The following is a 14,579-nucleotide window of genomic DNA, read 5'->3' on the forward strand; positions in this document are numbered from 1 at the left end:
GCTGTCTGTCACATTTAGACCTGAAATCAGCTTGTCACCGCGGGTTACCACCTGTTGTTATTATGGGCTGTCAGTGAGAAGGGTTCACGCTGTAAAAGGATGTTAAAAAGTCAGCGATGACATTTACGGGTGGCTGCTGAACATTATTTTGTGTGGTTTTTGAAGCGCAGTGCTGAGTCTCCATAACTGAGCTGCTCCGTCATAAACAACGCCCGGTCAGAAGTAAATCCCACCACTGACAGCCAGCTGCGTAACACAGTCATCTTAAATTATCTTTTGGTCACTCCGTCTTTGATCCTAGTCGGGTGCCCAGACCACCTCAACTGGATCCGTTAGATGTGGAGGAGCAGGGGCTACTCAAATGGCTGAGCTCCTCACCCTGTGTCTAAGGGAGTGCCCAGCCACAGGTAGAAGGAGAGTCCTTTTTGGCCCTGGTATCTGTAACCTCTCTCTTTTGGTCACCACCCAGAGCTCGTGACTGTAGGTGAGGAAGCAACATAGATTGAGCGGTAAATGGAGAGCTTCGTGCTGAGTGCTGTTGGGTTATCTCCACAGTGACTTTGATGAGAAGCAGCACCTTCACTGACATCACGAGGAAGCGGTGCCAACCCATTATTTTGGGGAAGGTGATGGCGTGAAGTGACACTTTTCAGCTGTGCTAACTTGAATTTTAACAGGAGACCATTAAAAATCATACATATCGTATAATATTATTTATTGATGATTAACTGAGAGAACACACTGGATTCAGAATCTCACTAAAGTGTCTGCATCACTTTTTGCAGTGTGGAGATATTTCCAGATGCTAATAGAAGGTTTGCCCCCACCAACTGTTGCCGCGCCGACCAGCCAAAAACAGAGATGTGCTGAGCAACTGGTTGCCAAGGCGACCGTACTCTGGCAACTCTTAAGTTCTGGGAGGCTGACGGTGAAAGCAGCAGCACGCCGTTCCACAACTTTTTTTATGGTCCTTTCGCCTCCTCCTCTGTGAAATCCACCACATTTCCCTCGACTCCAACCTCTCCGTCCTTTTATCTCCATCTTCGCCTTCTCTTTCACTGCTGTTTAAGTTTAATATTTCTAATTCTACGTGCACTTTTCCTCCCTCCATCTCTGCATTTCTCTCCCACTTGGCTGAAGTCGCTCTAAAAATAAAAGCCTCTCAGACGCTGATTGATTGGAGGCTCTCAGGACTCCCATGGTGGGCGTCAGAGAGCGAGAACGAAGGAAAAAGGAGTGAGTGAAGTAAAGACAGAGAGAGAGAGAGAAGAAAATGAAGGTTTGCAAGGAAGGTGATGGAGAGATATAAAGGACGGAGGGGGAAATGGAGTTGTAGTTGCAGTATTTTGCCCTGTCCGTGTTGTGTTGAATAACAGAAGATGGAGAGACAGGAAGGAGGGACAGGCAAAGAAAGAAATGGAAAAGCAGAAAAGGAAAAGAGAGCGAAAGGATGAAGAGCAAGAAACTCATCGTAAATTCTTTTATATCATCATGTGAAGTTTGTCGTTCTAACTCTAATGCTCCAGGCAGGCATGCCACTGCCAGTCTCTTTGTATCCTGAATATAATAAGTATAAAGGCTTTTCATTTCATATCTCATTATGTACCTGCGTTGGACTTTTAGTTACATGTGCAGTAAATCTTACAGTGTTGTTGAAAAGCTGGAGTAACAGCAACAGAACGTCATTTTTATCTAATTATGAAAACAAGCAAGTGACACGCAGCCGCAGACAGTTAACCCAGTGGTTTTCATGCTTAAACTGAACTAGGAGACATATTTATTTCATCAAATCAAATCTGTGCTGTATTTGACTTAAACGTGCGTCTCTGACATGTGGGCCAAATGATTTGCTCCACCACAAATCTCTGCAGCCTCCAGATATGGACCTTTTTTGCCTTATAAAAGTGGAAAATATTTATTGTGTCTAAACAATGAATTTGCAACAGTTGTTTAAATGTTTAGTGGTAAATACATTTTAAAGAATTGATTGGAACATTGTATGTGTCTGATGTGTGATTTGATCCTCACATATAATGATACGTGGTGTTAGGGCTGTTCGATATAATGATTATATCGGATGACGATATAAAAACATCGTTTCATTTTACGCTATCGTTTGTTTCGTGGTGTCGCAAAATAAACTGTTTACGGCAATATGTTTTCATGGTTCTGATGTCACTGTAGTGGCTGTATTCATTTCTTAAAGTTCTCTCTTTCTCTTATATTTAAAATAACCACACTACGGACGGATAAGCACCTGTTTTTATGTGTTGACGTTAGCAACAACGACGGTAACACCATCGCGTGTCCGCTCATTTATGTGCCACGTAAACCTTTCACAATAAAGCTCAAGATCCTGTTGAGACTTTTCAAAATAAACTGAATCACGTGAAAGAGCAGATTATTTACGGATGAGAAGTAAAAAAAGAGCCGTCAGGTGCTAAAAAATAAATCTTAGACTCAAACGTTAGAACAGGCTTTCCCCGCAGCAGGCTGTGTAATAAATACTCACAAAGAAAACGGCGTCCGTTACAACTTATGTCTAAAAATGTATCGTTTCATGCATCAGTTAAAACACTCGACTCCAGCTACATGGCACCCAGCTGGAAACACTTCCCGCAAGTCGAGCTGCCCGAGATTCACAGAATTTACAGAAAATGTTACGTTTTTGTGATTTATATCGTTATCGGACGATATAATTCTTATATCGGGATATGAGATTTTGGTCATATCGCACAGCCCTACGTGGTGTCACAAACAATGGCAGTAAGAAATATAGTGAAATAGCTCTATAAAAATATTTTTACTTTGACCTCGGTTGATGTCAGCCAAATTTGAATCCATTGTTAAGAGTCCACTCTACATCCCCCCACAGTTTTATCAGAATTCATTCAACTGGTCCCTCTTTTGACCAATAGTTAAATAATGTAAAATCAAGTTTAGTTCTTGAGAAGCTGACCTATGTGGTTAGGAAAAGATCACTAGAATTTTTCATACATTTGGAAGATGTTTCTGGACAGCCCGTTCTCACTCCCGAGGCGTAACAACCTGATGATTTGTCACGTCCCGCAGCGTTCCTGAGGAATGCGAAAGGCGACCTTCGGCGTTGTTATGGTACATGCCAGGTTATGGGTGAAATACAGTCAAATGACGCTCTCGCGGTAAAACACGGTTCAGCCATGTATTGCAGCCCATGTATTGTTGGTTGCCCAGAAGCGTAACATGTTGACGATTTGTCACCTAGCGTAATATATTACGCCTCGGGAGTGAGGACGTGTTGTTCTGGAGCTATTAAAGACTGGGGAAGTTGAGGAACTGGAGGGAGAGCGGGGTAATGAAAATATGTAACTAAATTTGGGAATGTATAAAGTAACCTCTACTGTTTTTATTGTATTTTATTTTATATATATATATATATATATTTAATTTTTTAAGTATAATTTTTTTAATTTGTTTTTGTTTTTTGAGTGTCTTGTGTTTTTATTGCTTTCTTACTGCCATATGTTTAAAGTGTTTGATGTTTATGAAACCAAAATTCAATAAATATATGTTTACAAAAAAGAATTCATTCAATGGTTTTCCACTGATCATGTTTACAGACAGAGTGAGGTGCATGCATGAAAACGCTGCCAACAACAAAACCTGTTCGTTGGAAATAACTAATCAAAAATATGTGACTCTAAATAAATTCATGTCCGGAAACACAGATGAAGATTAACGGCTGTGACTGACCGTGAGAGGTATTATTTTTTTAATAATAACCTCCCAACAGATTTTCAATTATTTTTCCCATCAGTACCTCCCAGTTATTCACAGCTTATGTGTTACTTATTCAAATTGCAGTTTGTGTACCTGCCACTTACTGTAGGCAATGTGAGGTTTAAAACTGCTCTCATAAATGACAGAGAAGACAGAAGGCTGTGGAACGACAGCAACGTTAACAGGACAAAGAGAGGCAGGCAGAGTGGACAAGTGGAAAAGACAAAAGCAAGAGCAATGAAGGACAGGTGTGGGAGGAAAATTAAGGCGACAAATTGATGAAACGAAAAGACGAGATCAAGAGAGAGAGAGAGGGACGGGAGAAGCGGAAAAGTCAATCCTCCTACGGCATGTGGAGGAGACTCTCAGCTTTAATTTGTTTTGAAGGAGAGGATTTTTCACTTTGTGCCTCGATTTCTTCACTCGAACCTCTTTGTTTCCCTCAAAGCTTCACACAGGCGCCGCAATGACAGAATTTTGTTCTTCGTTTTCATCTGCGGCTCTGCCTCGTGATCCTGTTTCAGTGTGTGTGTGCTAGTGATTGTTTTGCACAGCTGCACTGAGATCTGTAGGGGGTAGAACTTCCCAGGGAACGCGTCTTCAAACAGGACATATAAAAAGAGTAAAAGAACCGCGGCTGGCGTGGCGAGTCTGAAAACATCCTACACATTTCCTGTCGTGTCACTCTCTCCAGGTCTCTGGGTCTGAATGCATTTTTTGAAAACACAAAGTAGGCAAGGAAAGCTGCGACCCACGCCATAAATAAAGCACTGGGGGTGCTTTTAGGTGTCTAATAACAACTTAAAAGTGACCTTTGTGAAAGGTCACATAATGAATCATGACTCACTGTGCAGCAAAACCCCAAGCTGGCATCTCTCTTTGCCAACTGTGAAAATGGCTTTTAAAAAAAGTGCTCCAACTTTTTCTCTCTACAGAGCACAGAAGCACAGGCAGCGGTGGGAAATGTGGGAAACTTCCATTCTGGCCTCATTATGCATGATAAGTCTGTGCATATTCACCGTGCATCATAATTATCTGGCTACCTTATTAAATTAATGCAAACGTGAAAATGTTGGCCAAAGAGCCGCTACTAGAAGCTTTCTTTTATTTAACTAACCAGGATCTGTGTGTACATCTGTATTTTTATACCTTAGTAAAAGAGAGAACCTTGGCACACGTTTGACCAGTAAAAACTGAAAATAAATCTTTCATGGAAACCAAAGAAATCTAAGTACAAATTTGAAAAGCCAAAAACAAAAAAAGTGGAGATCATAAAAGTCTCTGATTCCAATAAGTAAACATAAAGTATCTTACCACTTGCAGCAGGGCCAGGTACCCGGCACCCACGTTGTCAAAGTTGACCTTGACTTTGCTCCAGTAGTGCGTCGAGGTGTCGTTGTGGGTCTCGCACTGCGACTTATTGGTGATTGCAGAAGCGTCGTAGACTTGGCCCGTGCTGTTGACGCAGCGGCCAAACTTCCCGGCAAAAAGGTTGACGCCCATGATGCTGAAGATGAGCCAGAAGATGAGACAGACCAGCAGCACGTTCATGATGGAGGGAATCGCGCCGATCAGAGCGTTGACCACCACCTGCACGGAAACCAGCATTCATACGTACAGACAAACCATTTACATGTGGTCTCTAGTTACAGTAAATGTTAAGGTTTCAGTGTGTTGCTGATCAGGTGGTGGCGGAGCAAACCAAAATCAACATGCTCAAACAGATGGATGAACCCAGAAACTGATCAGAGACCAGAGTTAGACCAGACAACATCAGTGTTGCCAACAATGAATGACCACCTGACCAACACATTAATTTTAACAACACAGCACGCCATGCAGTTGGATGATAGACAGTATAAAAGATGGACATGTAAACTGTGAGTCACCCATTGGTTCATCAAGTCCTGTTTTGAACCCTCAAGATGAGCACTGGCATTTTAAAACTGGTGACAAGTGATTGGTGTATCTGACTGTGAAAGTGTATAATCCTCCTTTGTGACACTTTTCATGGACCAAAATGTACAAAACCGACTTCATTTCCCCCCAATATGACTACAGATGAGCGACCAAGCCTATAAACTCTAGGGGTGCAACGATACACAAAATTCATGGTTCGATTCGATACTTTGGTGTCATGGTTCAATATTTTTTTGATACAAAAAAATGTTCATGCCTTTTTAATTTGTCATTTATTAAAATTATAAATATATATTTTAGCTCAAAAATACAGTTTTTAAATTTAATGTTGCTGAAACAAGAAAATAATAATAATAAAAAAATCTATCTGATGGAGAAATCAGTCATCTTTGGAAAAGAGAGTTTATTACAGAGAAATGTCTCTTTCCAAAATAAAAGCTCTACTATACGCTTCTTCTGGGTTATATTCTCAGCAGCATATTAAACATATCAGGTCCCCATAAGGAGAATCCTGTGCTAACGGCTGTCTAAATGACTCGGGTAAAGTTTGTAGCATGCGTGCTTGTTGTTTTTGTCTGCTTCCACTTGTCTTTGCACTAGGATGATGTCGCTGTGAATGTGCAGTCATATTCGTTGTGTTCCCACTAGTGCTGTCAGCGTTAATCTCGTTAAAATGACGTTAACGCCATAACGCGGCAAAACTCCCTTAACGAGTTACCGCTGGACGGCGTCAACACGTTAACGAGCTAACTGCGCTAACGCACTAGTTCCCACCAATTGAGCATTGCGTGGCACATCCAACATACTGTTTTACTTTTGTCCATGACTCGCTTACCTTCAGGGTCATACGTCACATGAAAACCAAGATAGTTCCAAACGCCAGATCTGAATGAGGGTGGGGGAGGTTCAATTTGCCATGTTGCAAGGAGAGCTTAACTTCTGTCTTGCTAGCTTGCGCTGTGCTCAGTAGATCTGCACTCGACAGTCCAGCCTAGGCGGAGTAGTCGAACGCAGATCCACTGAGCTCTCAGCACAGCCAGCATCGTCAGAAGAAAAGTTGCTAAAATAAATAAAATTTTTTGTATTGTTCAATACATATGCGTACCGAACCGAAAGCACTGTATCGAACGGTTCAATACCGATACAAGTATTGTTGCACCCCTAATAAACTCATCAGGAAAGTGTTTATTTGCTTCACTTTGTGGACTCGGAGGCTACGTCCATCTTCTTTATTGTCTTTCAGTCGGATGTGACAGAGGAAAAAAGTGACAGTTTAAATTCGACGTTGGGTCGAGAAAAGGCTGCAGAGTTGTAAATCACTACGGTAACCATTGGTTGCTTTATTAAAGTATATTTCGTGACCAGTTGGTGAGTTGTTGCTTGCTGTTGCTAAGTGGAATTGGTCAGAAAGAGGTATACAGTGCTTTTCTTGGTCTTCTATGTGGAAGATCCTGACTCGCTGAAACTAACAGATGTACCACAAAATGAAACCGTTCACCTTTGAAGGCAAATGATTATCCCTTTGCAGTAAAGCTGGCATTTTTCATGATTGTGCAACCGATTTCATACAGTAACAGCCAGCAACTTCCAGCAACCATTCCCCAACCAGTCTGAGAATACTCATTTTTCACAAGCAACCTGATGCTGACAGCAGATCGCCAGCCTGTGAAACTGAGGCCTAATATGGGAGAGAACACAGTTTCTAAATACATACAGTATTTAATTAATGTGACATTATTTTACTAGTTAATCATTTGTGTTTTTAATTGTATGTCTTCATTTTTTTTTCAAGAAACTGACATTTTTCAACACTTAAAAATGTGAATTTCTTGAGTAGATTCATCCGACATGTTTATGTTGATTTACACTCTAGAATTATTTGCTAGCATTTCTTTACAACCTTAAAATCCCAACTTCTTTAAGTTACATTTAAGTGTGGCATTGAACGTCCTAATTCATTTTGGAGTTTTAAAATCAGACAGTGGATCTATACATAATGTTCACAGAGGTTTATGTGACGCAAACCCGACTTGAAGGTACTTGAAGTTTGTTTTATTTAAGGGTTGCATACAGATACTATGCAGTTCAGTGCAGGTTAAAGTGGTTAGTTTGCAGTGTTCTGACAAAGATTACAGTGATGCAGTATCGGGCTGCTTATATCTAGGGTTGTTACTAGGTTACATCAAATCTAGCAGACATTAATTTATATTTAAGTTGATGATGCTGATTAGATTCACCCGCTAAATTCTGCCTTTGACCTTACAGTGTCCACTGGTTTGAAACCAGCCATGCAGCTCGTGTGACTTGTTTAGGTTGAATCCTGTACGTCATGATTTGATTTATTTTATCAGCCTTTTATAAAAAAGGAAAGGCAGTGTGAACTCACATGACTGTTTTCGCCAATTACTTGATGAGTCCTGACATGCAAGAAGTAGAAAATTCTGCTCCCATGTGAAATAAATGCAGTGCCATTAATCACTCGGTTCTCCTTCATTATGTGATTTTTATTTTTCTGAGAAATCCACCGTCCTGCTTCCTATTGTTGCAGATCTATAGATGGCGGTGAGTCAGCTTGTGTGTTTGGTCGTCCTCATCTGCACTCACAAAGCACATTTACGTCTTGTGTTTTTTTTATACCCAGAATGCCTTGCTGAGTAAGCAATGTGATGCTGAGTGCTGAGCATTTTTAAATTTAACACAGAAAATCATCTGTTTAGTCTTCCAGAGAGCGAGTCTGTCTCCTGCAAACCCCAAGCTGCTGTTTGATGAACCGAAGAGTTCAAGTATTCTTTAGGTTTAATAAAAAAACAATTATGTTATGTGTTAAATAATTGTTATGTTAACCCCAAAATTAATTCCATGTTTTTAAACATTATAAGGCCACATATTCTCTTGTGAGAGCTTTGATACATAAAAGCTTTCCTCATAAATTCCCACCATTCACATTGCCCATTTACTTAGTTTTGTAAGTTTTATGTTTGTTTTTCATGTTTTGAAATATATTTCTACACAAAAGAATTGAAATCAAAATTGTGAGAATGATTTTCTATGAACCAAATATAGTTTTGTGTTTTCTAAATTTGTCATTAAAGTCTGACGTTAGTCTTTTTGCAGGACAGGGGCGTGGTTTCCAAATATTTACCCACAGCTACGGCTAATATTTGAATGTAAGTGAAAGGAGTGTGCTGTCAGGAACATTCGTCCTCATTTCAGGAGACTGTGTTTGCAGGACACCGACTCTGTGCTATTCACAGTAATACTGGTGACAGAAACACAAACAGTAACTTGATATTTGTCTCCTGCTCACAAAGGCTGATGGACATAAGTTAACATGAAAGAGAAATCAGAAAAAATACACATCAAATTCACAGGAGGCAATAAAACAACACAGCAAAAAGAAAGAAAGAACTAAATTCAAAAGAAGATGAACCCGTCAGAGAGCAGGAAGCAGAGAGTAAAGTTTAATATGAAGTGACAGATAAGAAATGATAGGATGACACACGATGAGAAAACACTGAGGGGATGTTCATTACAAACACACCTGGGCACAAACATGTCCTCACTTCAGTTAGTTGATTTATCTTCCTTTATATCTAAATAATTCAGTTCAGTCAGTAATTCTAGAATTTTCCAGAGAACAGATTAGCTGTGTTACACTAATAAAAACTGCTGTAATAATACATTTACTTTACAGTAATTTGCTGTTATGTGTGAATTACAGGCGAATGATGTAAATATCTTCCGTGAAAAAATATTTTTAGAAAGCTACTGTATTACACATTCTTTTTGTAAATTTAAATGTTTAAGTTTAATTTATTAATTCAGAAGCATTAACTGTGATCTGTTTATGGAGAAGTACTAAACTGTAAAAACAGTTTATACAATAAATTATAGATTTTTACTATTGCTTTTACTGTAATTTAACTTATTGATAGATCAGTTACTTTTTTCTATTTGAATCATATATTAATAAATCTAAATTTTGAGCCATCGGGCAGCCTGCACAAACTGTTAACTAAGTTGCCCTTCTTTTTTTCTTCTGATTTGTAGATCAATAATATGCAGCGGTATGAATCCCTGATACGTTTTCCATTGTTGATCCGTTTTTCTCACCAATCAGAAAGCAGTACACAGTCATGTAAAAGTACATCCTTACTACCTCCATAGGACTTAAAAGAAGCCACATGCTGCTGATGAAATACACTTGATTAATTGATGATCATCAGTGTGAGCTCCTCCATAAAAGTGTGTATGAGTTAACACAATGCCACAATCCTTCCAGATGGGAATTTTTCGGCAAATAATTGCAATTTTTGGACACTCGCACTTTATGTAGTCCAGCGTTGATTGTCTGTTATATGTAGCACCATGGTCCCGGAGGAACACTGTCTCGTTTCACTGTGTACTGTACCACCGCACAAGGTTGAAATGACAATAAAGCCACTTTACTTGAAAATCAACCCAAGGTCAGACCGTGCAATGCTGCACTGACCACTTTCTGTTGTAACAAAATAAATTTCCCATGTGTGGGATTAATAAAGGTTATTTCATCTTATCTTAAAGAAACTGCAAAACCCCCAAGAGCTTCACCTTCTGCTTCTACATCTTCAACTCTACAGGCCTCAGTAAGCATGTTAAATGTTAAAGTCCATTACAGCACATCAGAAAAACACTGAACTCCACCTGAACAAACCACAAGACTTCTGGATTTCCAATGGACAGATGAGATGAAAGTGGACAATAATCCCAAGCACGGCAGAAAATCTACAACAAATACCTTCATGTATACACACACACACACACACACATATATATATATATATGTATACACACACACAAACACACACACACACATACACACACACATATATATATATATATATTCTCTTATATCTCTTTTATTTTGAAATTTGTATTTATCGTCTATTTTAAATGCCAATGCCTATGTTATTGAAAAATTGCTAATTTGTTGATCATTATAAATTTAACACACTTTTTTTTGTATATTTAATGTGAACTATGTAACTGCAAAGAAAATATATGTAGAGGAGAAGCTCTTTTTTTACCCAAGATCTTTTACTTTTTCCCGTTTTTAGTGATAAATTAAAGCATAAGTGCACTAAATCCTTTGACATTCAGCTGGACTCTCGACATTGATGCCCAGATGTGTTTGCTTTGATAATACTGACTCTTACCCTCATGCCTTCAAATCTGGAGAGGGCTCTGAGGGGCCGCAGGGCCCGCAGCGTCCGCAGGGATTTGATGGCTGCTAAGTCTGAATAACCCAATGTGTTGGCTACCAAACTGACCAATGAGACCTGGAGGAGAGAGAGAGAGAGGACAGAAAAAGATAGGGACAGGAATATAGAGACAGAAGAAGGAGGAAGGGAAAGAAAAGAGAAGCAGGACAGTTAACTTCTATTCTAATGAAGGGAAAGTGAGAGAAAGTTCTGATCCAGGAGACGAAGCTGCAGTTGAATGATGATGCCTGAAAAAGGAAGGGTGATGGTTTGTGATCACTGAGCTCATGACGAAGGACTCACTGCTACAATTTTTTTTATCATTGTTGAAACCTTTCTCAGGTGAAGCTGCAAGCAGACAAGGAAATGGTTATTTTACAGACTCTTCTAGGAAGCCAGCACAAAGAACCGGAGAAATGAGAAAGAATAAATGTGTTTATTGATTGGTCGAGTGAGTCCTGAGTGATCCATGGCTTTTAAAACAAGACAATAAAGCAGACTGTTTTGTGACACTTTGATAAGCCACTGAGTGCTTATAGAGATGGATGTGCAGATCACTGAACGACTGCTTTAAACAGCTTCAGGGTTTATGTTTAGCTGTAAAAGGGATGGTTAGGTGTTAAACATACTACCTGTATCCACAACAGTCTGAGATATCACCTCTGATTAAAGCCAGGATGGCATCACCTCCCAATCAAACCCAGAAACATTTAAAGCCACGACACATATGATTTCCAGCACCGAGCAGCAGGTCTCAGGTCGGTCGAGCTGCAGGTGAACGCATCTCATTCTTACCCTGATACCAGCGAAGCGGGACACAGCCCGGAGAGGACGGAGAGCTCTTAATGTCCTCAGCACACGCATGGTGGTGATGTGGTCCACTGAGATGTACTGAGCCATCAGACCCAACACTGAGATCTACAGGGTTCGGTTACACAGTAAACAACAACATTTCTACACATAAATACAAAGTAGCTTCAGACTGTGCAAAGAACAAAAACATGATCGAAATAAAGGGGACGTCCTCTGCTTTTCTGTCATTTATAATTTAATAAGTAATGAGGTCGCAGCCCATGCTGTGAGCAGATAAGCTCCATCCACCAGCTATTTAAATCTTCAGTTTAAGATGGGCATCCAATCAGGAGAAAGTTGGCTTAAAGGGAGGGGCAGAAGCTTAAACAACTTGTTTCCAACTGAAGATGAGCTGACAGGCTGCAATCAACCAACAACGTCTGGGGTTGGAAAACTTGCAGATCCACTAATGTCCTCAAGTGGACATTACTGGAACTTTTCCATTTTTCTATACAGTGTATGTGTGCTACAACAGCACCAGTAAGACAAATAAGGATGAATTTGAACTAGGAATCATGCAAAGCTACTTCAGAGAATCCAAGAAGATATTCGAAATGCAGAGCAGGAACTTAGCAGAAAAGGTTCCCGTGAAAAAGTAACAGACATTTTAGCATTTCTTAAATTCTTACTCTGTTATTTTTTGTTTTTTCTTACTATTTTTCCCTAATTAATTTCAGTTTAAGTTCACAATTCTTAATTTCTGTGTTAAGCTATGAGCCAATAAATAGCTACACTTACTTCTTACATTTCAAAATAAAAGCTTCTTAGAAAGAGAAAACTTTTTATTCAAGCAGTTTCTTTCAAAATAATGATAAAGCAACACAGCAGAGATAACTAAGTAATTTGCAAATAAAAAAATCTAAAGAAGCTAAAACTTTCTTTTGATTACTTTATATCATCTTCTGCTGCTTTTCTGCCCTCTAGTGCTCAAAAATGAAATCCTGAAGCTTTAAGCATGTCTCTCTCTTTCTCCATTTCCGATTGTGTTAATAAAACTCTGTTTCTTGTCTCATCTTTGCTTGGTTAGTTCGGTGACTCAAGATTTCTCCCTCTCGTTCCCCTTCAGGCCACTACAGTCAGATAAAAACGTCAGTGTCATTTATGAAGACGGCTAGGCGGAAAACACCCGGAGTGAGAGAGACGGGGGAGTGGGTCGATTTCCGACTCAGTGCATGCATATGTATGGTGTGCATCATAAACTTTGTGTGCCACTTGCCCAGAACACTGGAAGAAAGTGTGAGCGTCTAAACATACACATCTCTGAGTGTGTGTGTGTGTGTGTGTATGTGTGTGTGTATAGGTTCAAAAGCCACGGCTGATTATTTGTCCGGAGGCTGTTTGAACTTCTTTCTCGCTCTCTCTCTCTGTGCCTCTCTTTGTCGCTCAGTGTCTCTCACTCTTTTATTTATAGTGGGAAGTTGCTGCACTAAGACAACAACTGTGACACTGCTGACAGTGAGAAATACTGAATCATTCTCTTCTTATACATAAACTGCACATTTAACATAGACCATGTTTAACATGGAGAATTTACACAGCAAGGGTAAAAAATAGATATGAAGTGTGATTAAAGAGTTCAGACAGCAGGTCCATCACAAGCGAAACCCTTCCCTGATTTAAATTTGGCAATCTCCTCTTCAAAGTCATCCTCTCAGGAATGCCCAAGAAGCTCCCAGCACCGCTGCTATTTTTAGATCTCTTCCAGGACGTCTCTGACATTATAGTTTCCACATTTGTGGTTCGCTTGGGTCCCTGTGACGTGACTCACTCACTGTCCATTGACGAGTTTGAATGCGAGAGTCTGAGCGGACGTGAAACATACCTGCCTGATTTTTGTGCCCATGCAAAAAAACGCGCACCAACTACAAATGTGCCCAGGCACCGAACCTAAAAGAAGTATTACTGAGGAATGATCACTCGGCCATCGAGTCTCCAGCTGTACGTGTCCACAACAGAGTATAATCCAAGCTCGCTACTGTGCACTCTGTGATTTTACTGTGAAAACCTGCATAGAAACTGACCTGAATTGTGTAAGGAAGCTCGTAGTGATGAGAGCTGAGATTTCGGCTACAACCAAACCTGTGCAACAGAATTTGTCCAAAGGAGAGGAGTCAGACTGTTGGAATGCATCGGGACAGAATGAGAGATCTAAAAATAGATGTTGTACTGAAAGTCATCCTGAGGTTCACAAGACGATGATCTTGAACAGTCAAACCCAGGAAAGATGTTTGAAACCCTGATGTTAAGTCCCTGGAACATCTGCAGAAACTGAACTACAGACAGATTGACGTCCAGGAAACATTAAACATTAAATAAACACCTCAAACTGACAGTGAGTTTTTATCTCCGACATCGCAACAACATTTATTCTGGAGCTTTCTTCCAACCATGACGAGACGTAGAGAGAACACGTCCTGATGGTTATTGAATTTCAAAATGTTTGCTGGGACTTTAAATCAGGGGCCCGATTTTTAGAGGTCAGTCTCTGGAACTTTTTGATCACACTCTTACTTTTGCATCACAGCATTCATAGTGTTTCCCAAGTTGTAGACTAACAGGGACAAAATACCATCTATGACAACACAATGGATACATGCAGTCAATAAAATACTCAGATTACTTTTGTCTGTACAAAATACTTATTATACTTATTTTTTCTTCATCACAGTTTGCTGTCTGTCAAAATTAGGGATGGGTATCGTTTAGGTTTTATCCGATACCGGTGCCAAACCGGTACTTTTGAAACGGTGCCGGTGCTTAAAGAATGGAGAACAGAAACTTTGTCCAAAAACCTCTCATGTTCAGCTG

The 14,579-nt window shown here is 39.9% G+C and overlaps 1 protein-coding gene across 1 annotated transcript in view; it reads right to left on the bottom strand.

Moving 5' to 3' along the window:
- The window catches only part of LOC146567746 (sodium channel protein type 3 subunit alpha-like), a 263,377-nt gene that overhangs the window by 18,789 nt on the left and 230,009 nt on the right, over positions 1–14,579 (bottom strand). The window contains exons 26-27 of the mRNA XM_085287781.1: positions 10,875–10,997; positions 5,074–5,349 (exon numbers count right to left, since the gene is read on the bottom strand). Coding sequence (XP_085143907.1) covers positions 5,074–5,349; positions 10,875–10,997 — 399 coding nt within the window. The remainder of the gene's footprint in view (positions 1–5,073; positions 5,350–10,874; positions 10,998–14,579) is intronic.

This window comes from Mchenga conophoros, linkage group LG9, assembly GCF_057382185.1.
Source record: "Mchenga conophoros isolate Kocher_MC1m ecotype Shallow Benthic linkage group LG9, M_conophoros_male_GT1.1, whole genome shotgun sequence".
In the NCBI taxonomy this organism is placed as follows: Eukaryota; Metazoa; Chordata; class Actinopteri; order Cichliformes; family Cichlidae; genus Mchenga; species Mchenga conophoros.